The sequence below is a fragment of the Rhinichthys klamathensis genome, unplaced genomic scaffold, assembly GCF_029890125.1.
Source record: "Rhinichthys klamathensis goyatoka isolate OS25496 unplaced genomic scaffold, OSU_Roscu_1.1 h1tg000100l_1, whole genome shotgun sequence".
Classification (NCBI taxonomy): domain Eukaryota; kingdom Metazoa; phylum Chordata; class Actinopteri; order Cypriniformes; family Leuciscidae; genus Rhinichthys; species Rhinichthys klamathensis.
In genome coordinates, this window is record NW_026606639.1 from 249,293 (window position 1) to 272,234 (window position 22,942).

General features: G+C 38.5%; 1 protein-coding gene across 1 annotated transcript in view; it reads right to left on the reverse strand.

The window, feature by feature from the left end:
* Positions 1 to 22,942, reverse strand: part of macrod2 (mono-ADP ribosylhydrolase 2) — a 614,652-nt gene that overhangs the window by 196,811 nt on the left and 394,899 nt on the right. The window contains exon 6 of the mRNA XM_056252970.1: positions 459 to 580. Within this exon, the coding sequence (XP_056108945.1) occupies positions 459 to 580 (122 nt within the window). The remainder of the gene's footprint in view (positions 1 to 458; positions 581 to 22,942) is intronic.

Consider the following 22,942-nt stretch of genomic DNA (forward strand, 5'->3'; position numbering starts at 1 on the left):
CAAATACTTTGACTAAAACAAAACAAAAAGCATGTAAAAAATTGCCCAAGTGTGAAATAGGTTCATAATCTGGCTTTATCTAATTCATGATGCAAAATGTGAGAATTAATGCTAGTGCAACAACAACAAGAGCAACTGTAGTCACTGAGGGTGTCACAACAGGGCATCCACTAGAGCCCATGTGGAGACCAACAGAAAATAATGCCTGTTTGTCTCTTTATCTGATTTTGTTCCCCCTTGTGCCCTACTGAAAAAAGAGCAGCATAGGTTGTTGCAACCATCCATCCATCAAAAACAAATGTGCAAACAATGGAGTGTCTCTAACAGCAACACCATCATTGCACAGTCATCTTGAAAACCATTATTGTTCACTTCAAAATTTCAAAACACTGTCTTAAGAAACGTCAACTCTGTCACATTGGACTGTTTCTAAAATCTGTCTCAAAGCCTCAACTCACCACAGATCTCAAGTTATTGTCCTTCATCAGCTTGAGGGAGGTTGTGTAGCATGATTCAAGGTCATCTTTTTGGGACTGGCCAAGATTTCCTCTGGCGATTGGGCCGACAGTATGGATCACATCTGGGAGAAGAAGAAAAAAAAAGTAGAGCGGTTTATGTCTGTACACTGTCAAAATGTAAAGCTCTGTGTATAATTCGTAATGTAAATACATGCCACCGTAGATAACATGAATTTTCAATTAAAACTGTGACACTGCTTAACACCAGGACAAATCCCACATGACAAACAAAACAAAACAAAGCTTCTTGTCAGATCTTCAAAGGCAAGTCGTACAAGAGAATGACAAATAGAACTGTTTCAGAACTGCTGAGGATCATGGGAACGCATCTTCACATTCCCAGTCCTACTGGGTACAAAACAGCTTATTTTTCTGCAACGTTATCATGCTACATAAACAAGAGTCAACCAACAATGACAAGAACCAACAATGGAACAATGGGACTGATTTGAACAAGCCAAAAAAAAAAAAAAACTGCCCAAAATCGAGTACATTTATTCAGTTAATGAAATGGAAGAGCAGATAGAAAATCAATTACTCCATCCTTTTATCCTATCTATTCATACATTCATATCTGCTGGTAGCCGCCCTCCTGCTGCCTGTGCATAGTAATGTGTTGGGTTGTCAGTCAGTGGCGAGGCTGGTCTGAGGCGAGAAGGCTGAGGGAAGCGGGTAGGTTTAATTAAATCATCGCAGCGATGACAGGGGAGTTAAGGAAGCTGCGCATGAGTCTGAGAGAGAAATAATGTAGCCCTTCCTGCCTGACTTCTCCAGGCCCTGTAAGGTGGGCAGCAGAGGGCAATTCATAACAATAAATAGGTCGCTTTGCTGGGGCTGTTCACATTTCTTTGTAGCCCTCACTTCCTTTACAGTCAGCATTTTACAGCAGACAGTCAGCACTCCAATTTTATAGAGTGCTCTACATCATTCAGAGATTATTTTTCTTTTCTTTTATTCTATTAACATGCATTTGAGATATAACCATGTGAAAAACTGGTAAATTTCAACTTTTGTTAAGGAGCAACCCCAAGCGATAGGATGTTTTGTCAGTTGCTTGGCATCAATTCGTGCTGCATCATGCTGAGTAGCCCTGGCAATCCAGAAATCTCATTGGTCCAAACCATGCTGGCCATAACTGTATATTCAACATCAAATATGTTCTGATTGCCAGCTATTGTGTCATGTTAAACATCACTTTAGCTTCCAGTGTGAATAGACAATTTAATCTGGCACACATTGTTAACCTAGCTCTCACAACAGTACTAGATGGCTAATGTACAATTTTTAATTATATAAACGGGAAATTACAAAAGGGTGACAGTAACCGTAAAATACAATAAACACTAGAACAGAACACTACAGAATTATGGGCTCTCTATCGGCATCAGTGGTTGAAATTACATATATATATATATATATATATATATATATATATATATATATATATATATATATATATATATATACATATATATATATATATATATATATATATATATATGTTGTCTGAGCATGTAGAGTAGGTAGAACACTTGCAGGCCTTCTTTTTTTAGCTTACAGACATTATGTTAATGCGCAAGGATAAATGAGCTGAAATTTCCTGCTAATTCTAATCTGATCTAAATATAAATGTACTGGCTAATGACAAATTAGAGAAAACAGAAACAGAGAAGTGCGCCCTAAAAGTAGCTTTAAATACATCTAAATCTAAGAAACTTTTAATAAATTAAAATCTTAAATTTAGCCAGGCAGCCAGATAGTACAAAAGACGGACGAACGGACAGACAGATAGTGTGAAGAGTAGTGTACAGAAAGGATCGAGAACGAGGAGCGTGTTTGCATTATTCAGTCAAAGATTTCTATCTTTAGTGGTTTGGCAAATGAGAGCTGGGAGTGTGAGGGGGAGCCTGAGAGCTTTTTCTCATTACATAATCCTGTTATTTCTGAATAAAAGCTCAGTCAATTATTGATGTGTTCTCACCAGTTTTCATTTCAGTTCACCAATGACAAGCTGCCTTTCAGGGTTTACACAGACAGACACATTTCAATAGTTTCTCTCTCTCTTAAAATGGGACAATTCTAAGGAAGACATGCAGACAGTGTTAAGGGGGACACAAATAATGCTGCTGTGAATTAGAAAACAACCATCACACACACTATTCATTCGGTCACCTTAAAGCACAAAATTCGCAAACCTCACTTGATGGCGTATTAAAGATTAATAAGGTATGCGCCTTTAATTTGACAACCATAGCAATGCAATATTTGTGTGTTGATTACCTACAGAGAAATGCTGGGTCGTTGGGAAACTCTCCTGAGACAAAATCCAGGCATATTTATTTCACTTCAGTCAGAACAGCGTACCACATGTTGTTTTGAGGCTTACAGCACTTACAGTATATCACATAATGACAATGAGACAAGACAATACTCGGTGTGGTGATCTCTAGGGTCAGGGCTACATCAGCAGTGTTGCTTAAACAGCATGCTGTCCTGGGTATGTGTGTGTGTGTGTGTGTGTGTGTTCTGGACATAAGTGTGGCCCCTTAATGAGGCTGTAACTATATGAAATATCATCTCTCCCCATACCAGCAGAACCCTGCTAGCATGATGGGACCATAATGTAGCCTGCACCCAGTTATTTTCTATGCATAATACATAAAGCTCTGGACCACTTGAGCAACAACCCTTCAATTAGAGGATGGAGGGGCAGCCCAGCACAGACCATTTATAAATTCATGAAACTAAAGCTATGGCTGTACAAACTGTGCATGATATTTGTTTGGGAAATCTGCTTGGGAAAACCCCAAGCATTAAGTATTGATTAGGCATTAGCATTCATCTACTGGTGTGTAAAACAAGACACGACTGACACAAAGGTAAAAATGGCCTAAAAAAATATCGTCTTGACTATGAGATTAGACAATGCCGAGATGAAAACAATCATTAAATTTACTTATGCATGAATAAGGGCATGTTGACAAAAGATTATCATTATTCTTGCTTGGCTAGCTCCAGAATGAAAAAATGCAAATGTACACTAAGATGATGCTTTTAAGATGGTCTATTTTTATTCTTTGCATTCACCTGGCAAACAAACAACACCCAGGAGAATATGTATGTTTGGAGGAGACATTAAAAACAACAACAACAATGATTGACAAGTGATTTTTCCCTTCATCTCCATGTAGATTTTCACTCTTAACCATCTCAGCTCTCTCAGTTGAGATGAGGATTCACTGGTTCTCATAACTTTGAGAAGATATGTGTGAATACAATTGCAATTGAAGGAGAATGGGACAAATTAGACCCTTTCAGACAAGTATCTAACCATGGTTAGAAAAGCGAGATTATTGTTCAAACCTTTGTGAAATATTTGCATATTATATAACCATACAAATGAGCAAAAACGTGGACAGATCAACCTTTGAATTCACAGAAAAGTGTGTTCATGTGTGTGTTCAGGGTTACTGGCAGGTCATAGACTGTGCTTTAGTAAGGAAGTCCATATGCCCTGGAGATAAACTGGCAATCATAACCCGTAGCTGATGAGCTTCCCTGGCTGCCTTTATTTCTCAACCATTTCCATTTGACTTATCTACTGTAATTTCCCACTTGAGGCACTGAGGTGGTCGTATAATTCACCTCATAAAGATATTTAGCCAGTTAGACTGACCAGCATTCACCAGTGAGGATGGGGTAAAAGAGCCATTATTCTGACTGAACGATACCTGTGATTGTTTTTTTTTTCCGCTTCTGTTTGTTGGAAGTGTTTCTCTCTATTGTTGCGTTTCGAGTGCTGACCGCTGAATGAACCCTCTGAAGGTACATGTTCAACAGCAATTGCAGAATCTCTGTCCAATAACAATTACCATGTTTACATGAATTGCAGTGATCTGGTGCTTAGTTTACTTATAAATACACCACACACATTTTCAGTCTAAAACTCTATTGATGTTTCTATTTGTAACAGGGTTTAAGTTCAGGATAGGAGGCGGAAATAAATTAATAACTGAATTATTGACTCATAGTGAAAAGTATTATATACATATAATACGGCCACCATGAGGACAGAGGTGCTGTTATACTGTATACTGTATATACACACACACACGCACGCACACACACAGTACTCTGCAAAAGAATGGTTTTGAAAACAGCTGCTTAATAATATATATATAGTATTAAGCAACTGTTTTCAACATTGATAATAATAAAAATTGTTGAATAAGAGACTTTATTCAAAAACATAAAAAGTGTTACTGACCACAAAATATTGAATGAAAATAATATAATTGAAATTAATCAATTGAAAAAGTTCAATTTAAATGAGGCAATAATTTTTTGGGGTGATACGTAAAATAACAAAAAGTGTTGAACGTTTGCAATCTTATCTATTGATTATTGACGTCCATTTAACCATAACGATTGTTATTGTCGTCTTGGCCATCTGTAGTCTACATACTTATTATTTTATTCATGTGCCGGCCACAAATCGATGCACACAGATAATGCAACTTGTAACATGGAACCATGCATATTAATACTGAATAATACCAAGGTGCATGCAACTATTGTTCAGGCCCCCTCTCCGAGCATTAGTGTAGCGTAAAATAGATGGCGTTGTTTGAATCTGAACTAAAGAATTCAAACAATCATGCAAATGAACACAGCTTCGCTTATAACATCTTTTGTGTAAAGGGGGCATACCTCCTTTTTCTCAGCTCTGTTATTATTTAGCAGTGTGGAATTTAATTTGCATAGATTTCAACCACCAAATAGCTGGTAATAAATAAATAAATAAATAAATAAGTGAACAGAAAAAAAAACAGACATACAGAGCAAGAGAAAAACTCACTGTCATCTCAAACTTGTCAATGCTGAAAGAAGTAAGAATATGGAAAGGAGGGAAAAAATGTCTCTTCGTTCAGCCGTCAAGGGTTCTTTATACGGCAAGAGCAGATAAGAACACTGAAAAAAGGAAAGGCTCACTAGGTGTGGTGAGCAATCACCCTCAGGAAGATGTGTCTGCCCCGCACCTCAACTCAATCAACGGGAATAATGCATACAATCACTTCACAATGAGTCTGTCAAGGGCACTTACATAAGAGAATGGGCCAAGGGAGAGCGTTCGGCAAGGGTTCTGAATATGGATGCCTTTTTGCTCACTTTACTCGACTGACCTCTCAAGCATTTCTTCTTTTCAATGCCTCGTTCTAATCAAGCGAGCCGAGAGACTGTTTTATATGCGGCGGCCGCCATGAGGACAGAAGTGCGGGCAGCGGGGACTTATCTTATTCCAACGGACACAAGCCACCGCCCATGGGCTACCGTCAACAGCCATTAATAATGGAAAGCAGGGTCTCCCGGTGCTACGCTCGGAGGGCCGACTTCCTCTCCTTTTCTTGCTGTAAACTCTGCGGGGAGGATGGAGACCAGAAAAGATATATGGTTTCAACATCCTAACACTGCGCTCGGTTTATCTCGAGGCATTATATCTGCTTTTAACATATATGTTAACAGCACAGTTCAGCCGAAACCTGAACCACATGTTTTGTTAATACTCACAATGATAATGCGAGCCATCCGGGCTCTCTGAAAACATCGTCTGAGATCGATTTAACATTTGAGTATTTGCTCCTTTAATGTGTGAATTTAACCTAAATGAAAACCAAAGCAAACTGAGAGGTTTGGGAAGAAAAAAAGAAAGTGAGGTGGGTGAAAACATGGGTGAGAACTTTGGCAGGAGGGCCTCCTGTCCGTCGCTTTGATGGGCTGCGTTTTTTAAAGCTCTACGGGGGGAGGACGGATCTTTCTTTCGGCGCAGCCCCATTCCCAAGTCTCCTGCTTTACCGCCACAGCGTGCGACAGGTATGGCAGCTGGCGTCGGTGAGGTACATCAAACGTCACCTTCAAACAGCCGGCTTGGGGGAGACTAGCACGGCTTCTGTTCTTACAGCCCCTTTGTAGCAAAAGATGCACCACCAAAGGGACGTGCACACATCAAAGAGACGAGATACCTTATTTAGATGTGCGAGCTGCTTTGGCAGAACTCGCACAGTCTATGATTGCTATTTCTAGACTTTCTCACACAAATATTATTGTCTGTGCTGAAAACACAGTCAACAAAGGGAGATTACATGAATCATTCTCCTGAAAATGAACATTCTGTCATTAATTACTTTTCAAAACATGGTCATTTTTTCTGCATAAAACACACACATACAAGTCTTGTAAGTCTTAAGTATAACAAGTAACAACAACAGTTCATATTGGCCATGTGCTTTCAAGCTTTTTATTATTATTATTGATTTATTTATGTGTGATCTACCTGCATATTATAAGTCTTCTGAAGCCATACAATAGCTCTGCATGATGAAATTGATGGAAATCGTCGTTATTCACTATGGCTCATTTTGATGTCAAATATTGTTTCTTTATTGTTTCTGGTAACCAAACATCATGAAGTCAAGCATATTTGTGTAATATTTGATTTGGGATCTGTTTTAAAAAAATATTGACAACTTTAATTTCACATAAAGATGTATATGACTTAAAGGCACAGTATGTAAGTTTCACCACTATAGGTCACTTTTTCAAAACAATAACAAAGGCGTATCTTGATAACACCATGAAAGAGAGTGGAATCATGGGAGTTATTGTCTTCACCTCCACAGCTGACGGAAAGAGATTTGAAGGGACTCATGCAGAAATCATGTTCATGGGTGTGCTAATGTTTTAAAGTTTTATTAACATTACACTGGTATGAAGCAGGGCGAGGCCGAAAGCTGTGGGACATTTTTAGTTTATTATTATTATTATATGCCACAGTTGGCCGCTGCGGCTCCTTTCGTTTTGTTGCTTGTTTATTTTACAATTAAAGTTACATTTAATGTCCGCCTCCTTCCTTCCCTAAACTTGAACTTTGTTACAGTTACGTTTGATCACTTAAATTCACATTATTTTATTTCATTCTAATAAAACAGCCAAAAAATGCTGAACTACTACTATTACAGGTCACTTGATTTGACGAATTAAAATTGGGGTAACGTAGCGCTGTTTTACTTGGTCGAAACTATCATGTTAAAAATACACTTGAGTGTGTTGAAAGTTATATTATAATGTTCAGCTTTGTCATCACAGGAATAATGAAAATTATATTTAATTCATATTTAATTAATATATTCCTTTATCATACAACATACCTTAAGATATTCTGAACACCTTTTCGATTGCTCTAAGGTGGGCATTGTAAATAATTAAGCTCAGTGCTTGTTTTGATGACCTCCATGTCTTTTTTGATGACAGTTGTGGTTAGGGACTGTGCCAACTCTGGGGCCCGGGTCCCCGATGAACTAGAGCGCACATCTGAGAGAATGAGAGTCAAGACTAATTAAGATATCGCAACAGCAGATTAAACAATGACAGGGCAGGCAGGCACTTCCACTGAAACCTCAATCCAAACTCTGCCTGCAACCTTGTGCTTGAGAGCATCCAGATAAACGCTCAGGAGACAGGCAAGATCTTGTGGCAGGTGACAGTGATGTAGCAATGAGAAACAACAAATACACTGAAAAACACAAAGGGTTTTCGGAGCTAACGCTTCTTTGGCACGTTAACACAACTTATTACATTTTACACTATCATTACTTTTAAGGGGGCACCTGCTCATTCATCGTTGTGCATTTAAAGCTTAGTTAATTTGGGAGAGAAATGAGGCTCAGATGATGGATTGGAAAGGCGAAATTAGATCTATTAGAATTCAGAGGAACCGCCAGACAATAATCAAAGTACTTTCATCGTACTTGGTGCAATTATCTTTGCACTTAAGAATCAACAAAGCACGTAATGACTTTCGATGCAAGTTGTGAGGTGAATTCAGACGTCACAACACGTAATGGGTTAACAGAGACCGCTAACTTGCTGACTGGATTGCTGCCGTATTAGTGGAGCGTGCGCGCACACACACACACACACACACACACACACACAGTTTGATAATATTTGACTGTGTATGTATATATATATATATATATATATATATATATATATATGACTCTGTTCAACCATTTCAGGCACCACAAAGAATAATTCTACAGCGGAAAAAACCTTTTTAATGTGTTTACATCTACACCAAGACATTTCTGAGTCAACAAAAGGCTTTTCTCACAGCACGAAACCATTTCATTTTTCAGCATTTATTTTTTCTATTAACTCTCAAAGAGGACGCCCAATCCAAGCCACATGCAGAATTTGATATGTAAAACCTGACTGTGAAGCTAAGACAACTGTAGCACTGCATGTGGTTAACAAGAGCTAATCCGATTAATAACTAAGAAAGGAGAGTGTATGTATTGTAGCATGACACAAAAGCAAGTTTTCAGTTACCAATGCCATTGTAGAAATGAACTAGAGTCCAATAATGGTTAAATCACTCAAATGAGTAGTACAAAATGGTCATGTGATCTCAACATGGCAGCCCCCATGACTGAAAAATCTTTGATCTTTTATAGCAACTGCTAAACGTATAAAATAAAATGTAATAAAAAAATAAAATAAAATAAAAATAAATAAAATAATAAAATAAAGTAAGGAGTTGTTTTGGCTGTTACATTTATTACTTCAGATCTCAGTTATCTAGGAATGCACATATTTGGGCCATGACATCAGATAGTTGATCCCTTAAAGGAAGATGAGAAGCTTTTGTTTTTCCTAAATAGCCTGGCTTTAATGGCAGATTTCTTCAGCAGAATGGATTAGGTATGACAGCTCATGTAAGGCTTTCCATGTTAAACCAAGGAATGGTTGACCTGAATCTAGGGAGAGGTTAAATGTTGCCATGTGTTGTACGAGCACACCGCCAACTACTCAGTGCTCAGTGTCCTCTAAAACAGACACGGCATTTCCTTTGCACTTAACATCCTGATTGTGATTTGTGAAGCAGAAACCAATGAACTAGCAAAAGCAGCTTTTAATAATGCCAATAACCATGTTCTTAATAGGCCTAAATTCTGATTGTAAAAGGCATGTTAGACCATTTTACTGCTCTTTGAGTCCCAGAATTCCATGGATCTGTTACAGGTCCTGCATTTTTTATTTATTTTTTCAAAACAAATCACTTACCACAACACAAATGTGGTTGTTTGTATAAGCTGAAGCCAGACTGCAATTAGCACCTTCAAAAAAAGAACAACCCCCCAGAGAATTAAGGGTATTTAAAAAATCAGAGTTGCAAAATGACTCGAACAGTAACATTGCGTGAAGAGACACGTGCACACAAGCAGCGTGGCAGTCGTATAGACAGAAATAAGTGTATTGATTCAACGTAGAAGGGAAGATGGGTGTGTAGAATAGTCTGAAACATGAAATAACGCCATGCATGAGCAGATGTGACAGCTAGTCCCATCTTTCACACTTAAAATAGACAGCCGGCTCAACACTGACGAGACGAGTTATTATTGATTGCCAGTCAATCATCATAACATGAAAAATACACATCTGACACGTGACATTCATTAATCTACTTCTTTGAGTGGTTAATGCTGGTTAGGAAACTACATATATAATGTAATATTTACATAAGATATTATTACATAAATATACAAGTATAAATACATATATAAAAATATCTACATTTATTTATTTAATATATGTAATGTTTGATTATATGTGTATTGATATACAAATATATACACTTTAAAATCCAGGTAAACTTTCCATTGCACAAAAGGTGGAAAAAGCTTCTTTAGAGTAATATGTTCTATATATTAGTTTAAATCAAGCCGGTAGGCAAGAGATGTCAGTGGTGCGCGCAGGACCGGTGGGTTGTCCTTATAATTTGCTTCATGGATGAGTGGTAATAGAATTCAGTGTAATCAGCCATGAGGTTCAACTCCTCTACCTACCTCTATCAGGCAGGCTGGTTTCACACAGCTGTGAGTGAATAAAACTAACAGGAGGGAGGACAGAGTCCTGTGGGGCTCAAGCGGTTAAGGCAAGCCCTGCTTCTGCCCTGTCCACAGGGGCAACACTGGAAAGAGAGTCTCTCTCTCCACCGTCACACACTTAGCTGCCGCTTGCATGTTTGTTATCAAAGATTACAAAACGAAAACGAACACACCCACTCAGGCCGAACCTGATCAAACCCTTGTTGTCATGGTGACAGAGTTCTGTCATGGTTCCCTTGCTGATTGAGGCTCTCGTAAGAAATCATCCTTTTTTTATCCTTATTGGTGCATGGACAATTTGTTAAGTAAATGGCAATTACTTTAATATGGACACAGTTGTTAGTACATTAATTTATGCTTCTTTCAAAAGGGATTAGGGTTTTCTTAATGATAATTCATGGACCTGGATTAGGAGCAAGAACAAAGGTGTGGGGGATTTTCAAAGGAGCTGGAACACTCAAAAGAAAATCTATTATGTTTATGACTATTTAGCATCGTGCAAAATTTACTAAATAGAATCAGTACAGAACAGAGGCTGTTTAGATCCTTATCAGATATAACAATATGATACTGTGACTACAAGCATTAGGTGTAAATACAAGTACTAATCTCTTATGAGTATAATCACGTGACAAAATATACTATGCTTGAACAGAGAGTAACACAAAATAAGATGTTTAGTGGAATGTCCAAGCTTCTCTTTCCCATACAGTGAACAGATACCAGAGACAGTGGTGGTCAACATTCACTTTTCTGTCCCTAAACATCACAACAACAAAAAAGCTCTCTGGCAAAATAGTCACTTAAACCGTTACAGCCCCCTTCTATTTGAGAGGGCACTTGTTGCCCGGAAAAATCTAAGATGCTGAAAATAATGAGCTTAAATGTGAAGTCTAAATGCATAAGTCTATGCATTATAACTATTATTCATTAACCTACTATATTTGGTTTCAGTCAGTTTTATGTTACTGCTGTTTAGCTGATATATTTAATCTCATAGTTGTTTGTTATACTGACTGGCTGGTGCCAGGTTACATTAAAATCTCCGATATTAATGTTTTGTGCCTTGTGTTCCGCAATGTCAAGTTCACTCTATTTAGCCACTAACAACATCGCCTGTGCCTGTCTCTCTCGTTAACTTATTTCCCATATCTCCTTTGAATATCAAAATCAATACTATCCAGAGCGAGAAGTGAATCAGTGAGCGAGAGAGAGAGAGAAAGAGAGAGAGGAGCGAAGATCAAGGCCACTAATAGAAGAGCAACTTCTCTCACAGACTGTCTGTGCATATTCACATCATAACTCTTCACTGAGGTCCCCCAACACTTCACATAAGCCAGACAGTTTGCCTTCCAGCCATATCACTGTAGTCCCAGTGATACTTGCCAAGAATACGGTACTACATGACATTCATTCTTGAGGGGACAGTGAATTCAATTCCATATTGTCTCTGGGTGTGTCTCTCGGTTTAGCAGGTCTAGAAACAGAAATGTATCAATTGCAGTGAGAGTCAGGATGCGTGATTGTGCCATCTGGCTTGTGTTACACATGGAAAGTCATTGTGTCACACCGTTTTAGACAAACACCTTAATTGCAATCTTAAAGATAATTACGGTAGTAATGATGAATAATACATAGACCATTCGAAAATATGAGGTTGGTGAGAATTTTTTATGTTATGTTGTGGGATCAGCAAAACAGTAAAAACTGTAATATTGTAAAATATTATTACAATTTAATATAAAATAACAGTTTTCTATTTTAATCAATTTTAAAAGATGTATTCCTTTGATGGTGAAACTACATTTTCAGCATCATTACTCCAGTCTTCAGTGTCACATGATCCTTCAGAAATCATTCTAATATGCTGATTTGGTGCTTGAAACATGTCACATTATTATCAATGTTGAATGTGTGCTGCTTTATATTATTTTGGTTGAAACCGTGATTTTTGGATTTCAGGATTCTTTGATAAAAGAAAGTTATAGAAAGTTCAATAGAACAACCTTTAATTAAAAAATAGATATATTTTGTAAAATTATAAATGACTTAACTCTCACTTTTGATGAATTTCATGCATCCTAGCTGAATGCATGTATTATTTTCTTTTCTTTTTTTAAGTTTTGAAACGCTGCACCGCTGACCTGTAGAGTTACTGTAGTGGACAAAAGTGAGGTGGAACACGCATTTCAAAAATCAGATCGACATGCTTACCCTAAAAGCCCAGATCCAAATGTTTTCCCAAGCCACCTGTTAATTAGCAGGGTGAAACACGTTGATGTTAACGTTGAGTAATTGCGGGACGCGACTGCCAAAACACTAATCTGCATAGATGAAGAAAAAACTTTGCAGTCCTGTTGAGACAGAGGGGCATTATCATAAATAAACAGGCAAAGATGAGGGCCGTCTGCATTTGAGATTAGTACAGGAAGAGGACCCTGCTACAACAAGCTGTTCAGGAAAAAGCACTCCCAACGGACCACGAGGCTAATGAGGGAACACAACGACGCAATGCTTTTAAGCCAACCATACCATTTGAAAGACAGAGGACGATGCGCTTGTATAAAGAAAAAGAAAAATGTTACACATTTATTATGTTGACTGCAGACCAGTGGTAATGAGCTGTCTGGACATGCCAAAGTATTAACGGTAACACTGTACAGTAAAGTTTCATTTGTTAACATTCGTTAACATGAACTACTTCTACAGCATTTATTAATCTTAGTCAATGTTAATTTCAACATCAACATCAAATCAAAAGTTGTATTTGTTAACATTAATGCGCTGTGAACATGAACAAACAATGAACAAGTATACTTTCAGTAACATTAAAAAAGGTAAAAAAAAATGCTTTTAAAATATATATAAAAACAAATACATTTTCTGGAGAAAACACTCTCAAGTGTCTATAATATTCTCTGATACACACAGTCGGTCATGCAGCAGCTGTTGGAGTGGCACTGATCAGACTGTCCACAGGGAGACACTGCCTACACAGAAACACCCCCAGCACATCACATCAAATATTTACCATTACTAAACACTGACTGCTCCTCCAACAGCCCTGAGACTAAAAGTAGAACTGAACACTAACATCAGTGATCTAATAAATAACTTACTTAAAGGAGAACTCCGGTGCAAAATGAACCTTTGGTCTAATAAAACATTGGTACCTAGTCAACCGTTCTCTGAGATTTGTTTTCATGATAATCGAATGTAAAGAATTTTATCTCTAAAAGCTGTTTAGCGTATAACGCTAGTAATGGGGGCATTTAATAAGTAAAAAGAAATCGCTAGTTAATACCACTAACAAGGCTCAAAATAGCCCCACACGAACACAGTAACATAATGAGGGTCCCTAAATGCAAAACGAAGCATTGAGAACTTTGTAAGTGTACAGACCGTTTAATAAGAAGATATTTTATAAAGACAGTCCACTTCGTGTATACAGACAGGAGCCATCTTTGGAAAACAGACTCGACTAATCAAACCACGAACGACGTGCTAAGTGAGCTGAACTGTATGGAGTTCAGTGAACTTCTGAACTGTATGAATGGCGTTCGTGGTTTGACTAGTCGAGACTGTTTTCCAAAGATGGCTCCTGTCTGTATACACGAAGTGGACTGTCTTTATCTTTATCTTCTTATTAAACGGTCTGTACACTTACAAAGTTCTCAATGCTTCGTTTTGCATGTAGGGACCCTCATTATGTTACTGTGTTCGTGTGGGGCTATTTTAATCCTTGTTAGTGGTATTAACTAGCGATTTCTTTTTACTTATTAAATGCCCCCATTACTAGCGTTATACGCTAAACAGTTTTTAGAGATAAAACTCTTTACATTCGATTATCATGAAAACAAATCTCAGAGAACGGTTGACTAGGTACCAATGTTTTATTAGACCAAAGGTTCATTTTGCGCCAGAGTTCTCCTTTAAGCTGGATTAAGAGACTTTACTATAGCAATATATACTGCATTTTGTGAACGAGTTCTGTGAGAATATAATCATCCTTCTTTAAGTGTAGTGGATCCTGGGGGACATGACTTTGATAACTCTTTGATAGAACATTATTCAATAGACCGGTCTAAATGTAGAAAAGTGATAATTGTTTAATTAACAAATGAAATGAATTGTGAAGTTGCCTTTTAATTTTCATAGCCTTTAATGGGTTTAATGTGGTGGAGTCTGACACCGAGTGAAGCGGATCCTGTTTTAACAGGAAGCTGCCGTATAAATGCCAGGGAGCGTGAAACTGTCACCCTGCTAATGGTTTTATTTTTTCATCTTTCCAACCCCCTGTAGCCTCAACAAACAAGAGTTTAATAATGCAAGTGACGTCAACATTCCAGTTAGGATGAACGACGCCAATTGTGCAGTGATCGATTATGAACATGGCTAATAATACCTTGATAAAATGAGTTGCCTGCGTTAATGGTGGACTGTGGCCGTAATCAGGAGAACAAAAGAGAAGATTAAGTTAACTGCCTGAGCAAATCAAGAAAGAATCCACCTAGAGAAACATGATCCCATCTGAGAAAGATCAGCATTCCTCACACACAACCTCCATTGTTTCACCAAACCCTTTAATCAAAGAAAATGATCATCAATTTTAAGTAATGAAAGAGAGGGACAGAGAGAGCTTGGCAAGGTAAATGTCCAACTTAAGAATCATTTGCCTAAAATTAATTCAACGAGAATAAAAGAATGAATAAAAGCAAGTTTTATGATTTTTAAACATAAAACCAAGCCTCCACCCCAAAAATGAAAGGTTTCCCATCCTTTGATTTCAGTGGAGTGGTACATACCTGAAATGAATAGTGCTGAAAAGCATTGCAAATTTTAGAAATAGCTGGCCTGAACCTTGAATAAAACATGCGTCCACGCTTACATGCTTATTCCATTATCCTGCTCATCAGCAACAAGCTGAGCATGAGCTGTGACGGCTCTGGACACGGCTCAGATGCCTCATCAAACTGTAAAACATTCTACAAAAAGTATAGTCATTGGGTAAATTTCAATTCATAAAATTTGTAGATTGATAGTTATGAGATGAAGGCAGCAGACAGGCATTTTAACAACCATATTGATTGCCTTATGAAAGTCATATGGAATAGGCAAACTGTCCAAATCTCAATACTTCTCAGACTTTTGAGGATATTCTATTGATAGTTATGCATTTGCTCTAAAATGAAAGGAACCAAACAACCTTTTTTGTCAAGTAATAAAAAAAAAAATCATGTAGGAACTAAAATACAGTTCAAATCTAGTTAAAGCATGTCAAAAGACACGTCTCCACTCTTCCATTGTTTGCATATCCACCAATATAACAATAAATAATAAACAGACATGTCTGCCTACATTTTTACTAAAGCATCTCAATATAGAAAATGTTATGCATATTACATTTTTAATTTAAGTGTTGGCTTGGCACAAACAGATTCATAAGAGATTTCAATCAATTCACTAAAAATGATTTATTCACTTAGTAGCTCTAAAAGATTATTTCTACTAGCGGTTTTATTGTATATCACCAGAAAATAATCATAAATATATTGTGAATAAACCATAAACCACTCAGCTGCATTCCAAACATTCAGAAACTTCCATGCAAGTGTATTGTTTTTCTTGACTTGTTTTCTATTCACCCCAATTTTATAGCATCACTGGGCTTCCGTATGTTAGAAAAGAATCATCATTTTTGCTATTTCGTTTGGAGATGCTAGGCTGTAGAAATTGACCATACAAAAAAGAAGTACACAATGTGATTTTTCAGTGGAGTGAATTTCTGTCTCCATCTGTTGCATAAACCAGTTAGACACACATACACATTCATTATATATATATATATATATATATATATATATATATATATATATATATATATATATATATATATATATATACAGTGGGGAGAACAAGTATTTGATACACTGCCGATTTTGCAGGGGTTTTCCCACTTACAAAGCATGTAGAAGTCTGTCATTTTTATCATAGGTACTCGTCAACTGTGATTGACGGAATCTAAAACAAAAATCCAGAAAATCACATTGTATGATTTTTAAGTAATTAATTAGCATTTTATTGCACGACATAAGTATTTGATACATCAGAATAGCAGACCTTAATATTTGGTACAGAAACCTTTGTTTGCAGTTACAGAGATCATACGTTTCCTGTAGTTCTTGACCAGGTTTGCACACACTGCCGCAGGGATTTTGGCCCCTCCTCCATACAGACCTTCTCCAGATCCTTCAGGTTTCGGGGCTGTCGCTGGGCAACACGGACTTTCAGTTCCCTCCAAAGATTTTCTATTGGGTTCAGGTCTGAAGACTGGCTAGGCCACTCCAGGACCTTGAGATGCTTCTTACGGAGCCACTCCTTAGTTGCCCTGGCTGTGTGTTTCGGGTCATTGTCATGCTGGAAGACCCAGCCACGACCCATCTTCAATGCTCTTACTGAGGGAAGGAGGTTGTTGGTCAAGATCTCGCGATACATGGCCCCATCCATCCTCCCCTCAATACGGTGCAGTCGTCCTGTCCCCTTTGCAGAAAAGCATCCCCAAAGAATGATGTTTCCACCTCCATGCTTCACGGTTGGGATGGTGTTCTTGGGGTTGTACTCATCCTTCTTCCTCCAAACACGGCCAGTGGAGTTTAGACCAAAAAGCTCTATTTTTGTCTCATCAGACCACATGACCTTCTCCCATTCCTCCTGTGGATCATCCAGATGGTCATTGGCAAACTTCAGACGGGCCTGGACATGCGCTGGCTTGAGCAGGGGGACCTTGCGTGCGCTGCAGGATTTTAATCCTTGACGGCGTAGTGTGTTACTAATGGTTTTCTTTGAGACTGTGGTCCCAGCTCTCTTCAGGTCATTGACCAGGTCCTGCCGTGTAGTTCTGGGCTGATCCCTCACCTTCCTCATGATCATTGATGCCCCACGAGGTGAGATCTTGGTTGGAGCCCCAGACCGAGGGAGATTGACCGTCATCTTGAACTTCTTCCATTTTCTAATGATTGCGCCAACTGTTGTTGCCTTCTCACCAAGCTGCTTGCCTATTGTCCTGTAGCCCATCCCAGCCTTGTGCAGGTCTACAATTTTATCTGATGTCCTTACACAGCTCTCTGGTCTTGGCCATTGTGGAGATGTTGGAGTCTGTTTGATTGAGTGTGTGGACAGGTGTCTTTTATACAGGTAACGGGTTCAAACAGGTGCAGTTAATACAGGTAATGAGTGGAGAACAGGAGGGCTTCATAAAGAGAAACTAACAGGTATGTGAGAGACGGAATTCTTACTGGTTGGTAGGTGATCAAATACTTATGTCATGCAATAAAATGCAAATTAATTACTTAAAAATCATACAATGTGATTTTCTGGATTTTTGTTTTAGATTCCGTCAATCACAGTTGAAGAGTACCTATGATAAAAAATACAGACTTCTAGATGCTAACCCACAAAATCGGCAGTGTATCAAATACTTGTTCTCCCCACTGTATATATAGGCTAGAGGTCTGCTACCCGACCCGACCCCGACGGGTCCCGAAAAATGTGCGGGTTTCGGGTCGGGTTCGGGTTAATGTTTAATGAACAGCCTCGGGTTCGGGTCGGGTTCGGGTTTAACTAAGAAAAACTAAATAGGCTATAATAGTTTGCGTGCCGTGTGCTTTGCCTGCTTGCTGTGTTGTGGTGACCGGCACGCGAGAGAGAGAAAGTAGGCGTGCGCAGATGTGCAATATGTGTATACACACAGTCAGGCTCTCTCTCTCAAATATAATGATAATGATAATGATATATACACTCACCGGCCACTTTATTAGGTACCCCATGCTAGTAACGGGTTGGACCCCCTTTTGCCTTCAGAACTGCCTCAATTCTTCGTGGCATAGATTCAACAAGGTGCTGGAAGCATTCCTCAGGGAGTTTGGTCCATATTGACATGATGGCATCACACAGTTGCCGCAGATTTGTCGGCTGCACATCCATGATGCGAATCTCCCGTTCCACCACATCCCAAAGATGCTCTATTGGGTTGAGATCTGGTGACTGTGGAGGCCATTTTAGTACAGTGAACTCATTGTCATGTTCAAGAAACCAATTTGAAATGATTAGAGCTTTGTGACATGGTGGAAGTAGCCATCAGAGGATGGGTACATGGTGGCCATAAAGGGATGGACATGGTCAGAAACAATGCTCAGGTAGGCCGTGGCATTTAAACGATGCCCAATTGGCACTAAGGGGCCTAAAGTGTGCCAGGAAAACATCCCCCACACCATTACACCACCACCACCAGCCTGCACAGTGGTAACAAGGCATGATGGTTCCATGTTCTCATTCTGTTTACGCCAAAATTTGACTCTAACATCTGAATGTCTCAACAGAAATCGAGACTCATCAGACCAGGCAACATTTTTCCAGTCTTCAACTGTTCAATTTTGGTGAGCTCTTGCAAATTGTAGCCTCTTTTTCCTATTTGTAGTGGAGATGAGTGGTACCCGGTGGAGTCTTCTGCTGTTGTAGCCCATCCGCCTCAAGGTTGTGCGTGTTGTGGCTTCACAAATGCTTTGCTGCATACCTCGGTTGTAACGAGTGGTTATTTCAGTCACTGTTGCCCTTCTATCAGCTCGAACCAGTCTGGCCATTCTCCTCTGACCTCTGGCATCAACAAGGCATTTCCGCCCACAGAACTGCCGCTCACTGGATGTTTTTTCTTTTTCGGACCATTCTCTGTAAACCCTAGAGATGGTTGTGCGTGAAAATCCCAGTAGATTAGCAGTTTCTGAAATACTCAGACCAGCCCTTCTGGCACCAACAATCATGCCACGTTCAAAGTCACTCAAATCACCTTTCTTCCCCATACTGATGCTCGGTTTGAACTGCAGGAGATTGTCTTGACCATGTCTACATGCCTAAATGCACTGAGTTGCCGCCATGTGATTGGCTGCTTAGAAATTAAGTGTTAACGAGCAGTTGGACAGGTGTACCTAATAAAGTGGCCGGTGAGTGTATATATATATATATATATATATACTTTTTAAAAATTACATTTATATCACAAAGCTGTTTTGCGCATGTGCTACCGCTCTCACGCGTATTTGCTGTGAGAAACAGAATGGACCTCGGGTTAGGGCTTAATATGTAAATGTAATTGTCGGGTCGGGTCGGGTCGGGTTAAATGATCGCGGGTACGGGCCGGGTTCGGGCTTCAGTTTAAAGCCCGTGCAGACCTCTAATATAGGCCAATCGATCTATGTTTTTATGTAACTGATTTAAATATATATTAAATATATGATATAAAAAAGTAAGACTAAATGCCCCCCGACTAACTTCTAGTGGGTCATATAGATTTTTAGACTTCTAGATAATGGCTCTTTATGCAACTGACCCCTGTTCACTCTTGCTTCTTTCTGAAATACAGTCTTTCTCTGACATCAGCCACAGCAGCTGACGTCTCCATCTCACTCCTTCTCTCATTTTTAAACTTCCAATCTTATGTTTTGCGTTTCATTTCCAGAGCACTGTGGGTTTGCTGGGTTCTCCACTCGGTGTGTCAGTTTCAGCCGGTAAAAGTCGCAGCGCTGTAAATGATCACGCTGCGATGCCGCGGCCACTTCTGATCACGCACAGGGATGGCAAGACAGAAATCTGCTCTGGCCTGTGGCACTCTGAGAATGAGAGATTGAATTTAACAACATTGATGGGGGTTTGCGCAGTGCCTTGTTAATATTCTCTGTTGTGAATTCAATTGGCTGAACTCATGAGTTTTCAGAGGCGGACGTTTACACATATCGGTCTTTTGATTTAGAATGGTGGTATAAGGCTTCGCAAAACTATTCGTTTGGCTCATATAGCACTATTATGTTATATTAAACATTCTAAATATTCAGGGAGTATAAAGCTAATATGAAGCGAATTCAGGTTGTCACTCAGTAAACATGGTTCCTCGCTCATGTAAGAAACAGCTGTGGAAAGCAGATGAGAGAGAAGAGGCTCTTTTCACTCAATAAATTAGCAGCCATTTCAATTAAGATGCTCTAAATGCTGAATTGATGGAGGAAGATGCGGCTGGTCCAAAGATTAACTCGAGCCGTTACTCAACAAAACGTGCCATGCGCCTGAAACGTTTAGTTATCGCCAGCAATTAAAGGATGTGCAAATCACTTTCAGGCTGAGAACTGAGAACCTTACAGTAAATCTTCTCAATTTAATACAGAAAATAATATCTTTGATTGTTTTGACTAGAATTAAAGGGATAGCTCCCCCAAAAATGAAAAGGGTCATAATAATACGACTTTCTAAAACCATATAGCTTTGTTCTGGGGAACATGAAAGGAGATGTTTTGTAAAATGTTCTCGCTGTTTTTTACAGTAGATAGATAGTGAGCATGGGCTTTTTTCAAGCTTTAAAATGACACACAAACATATTAAAAGTACCATAAACATATATAGTGAATACAATATATTTAACTTTTTGAGCAAAAAGCTCAGAATTTTTTTTTTGTTCAAAGACTATATGGAGCAGATTCAGAATGATGATCAAAACATAGATGGAGTAGATTGAGTCCATCAACACCCCCAAAGCTTCACAGTCCTATAGCTCATCCTGGGTCGACATTTCATCTGGTAATGTTAGGCAGTTTTTGATTTGTATATATGTTGATGATCACGTTATTTTATATATGCATATGATTACATATGATATCGCTTGATTCTGCATCATCTTCGCATGTGTTTTGATCTGGAGATTCAATAATCTTTCAAAAGATGCGTAATAGCGCCCCCTATCGTATAAGAGTGAAAACATGGGAAGCCAGAAAATTCTGTCAATGGCTGGGAAAGAGTTAATATACACAATATATTAATATAGAAATGTATTGTAAAAGTATTTCACAATTTAGCTGGTTTTACTGTATTTAATTAATTAATTAATTAATTAATTAAATAAATCCAAACTTGCTGAGCATAAGATATTTCTTTCAGAATATAAATAAAATGTACAGACCCCAAACTTTTCAACAGTAGTGTAAAACACCAGCATCAATATTCTTCAAATCAGATTGTTTACACCCATAAAGTCACATGTGAAAACCTTTCAGGATCTATGCAAAAACACATAAAATAAATGTATGACAACAGTCAAAACAAAATATACGTAACATGATGCGAGACAGCAATCATAAAGTCCAGAAATGGTAAATAAACATTAAATCAAAAATCTCATCTCCATGAGCGGCGTGAAAATCATTACCGTGAGGGAAGGACTAGAACTCCCTTCTCCTCAGAGGACACGGAATGTCATTCCCATCATCATCATCATCATCATCCACTCCCTCCAACCCACAGCAGCATTTATCAGACACTGCATAAAATAACTCATTACACTTTATGATGTTAGGATTGCATATCATGCAGCTTCAATCCTGCAGTGAGAACTGGATGAACTCAACAGATAAGCTGAACATTCCTGGTCTGGATTCGATCAAACGATTAGCGTGATCATAATGGGAAGCCCCCAATAAAAGTCTGAGTGGCTCTTCTTTCATTCTGTTCCATCTAAAGCACTTTATATTTCGAGCATTTCATTCATTCCACATTCAATTCCTACACCATTTGACCAAGTTTCCATGACGTTTAAGGATTTTTAAAAATCATTTATATTCTGACTGAATCACTAATGAATCATTTTAAAAAAATGGTAAGATGACTCAATAGAGCAATTCTTTCACAGTTAGAGAGCAGAAAAGAACATACAGTATGTATACAAACATAAGAGCATATGTATATGTATATTATGGTGTGAGAAAAGGGAAGGAATGCGAGAGTGAGAAATGAGCATCAGGAAATTAAACTGTCTTGCATCATGAGAGCAGAAATGAGTCAATTAAGACAAGGGAGAAAAAAGATCCCAGGCTCCCCCTATCAACCTGGACAGTGATACCATCAGTGTCACGGGTGAGGAGACGGGAGCCCCACAGCGTCTCCTGAATCTAGAACATTCTCTCAGCGTCATCAACGCTCCAGAGACTCAGTCAACTTGTCATCTAAAATCACCACAAGACTATCATTCAATTTGCTTCTTCATTGACTGTCATTCCACTTTAATTATGTGGCTAATCAAAACAAACTGCCGCGCCCCTCCACCGTGAGCCACGTGATGAATGAGACCGCTCATCAGCCGGACTCGGACCATAGTCGATGTCTTGTATTCATCATCATTACCCAGCACTCAAGCACTCGACGCACACATTTACTGCATTTCCTGTACTTTATCCTCCCATCAAGAGAAACCTCGGTTCTCTTTTTTCTCTCAATTTTCTCGGCTTTTTTCTTTCTAAAATTTGATTTTTAGGGTAAATTAACTGACTGAGCAAAAATAGATATATGTTTAAAAATGATAGAGATCAAAGAAAAGTAGTAGACAAAATTTGTCAAGCTGTCAAGTTTTAAAAAATTTTTTTTATTATGTTTGCTCAAACACCA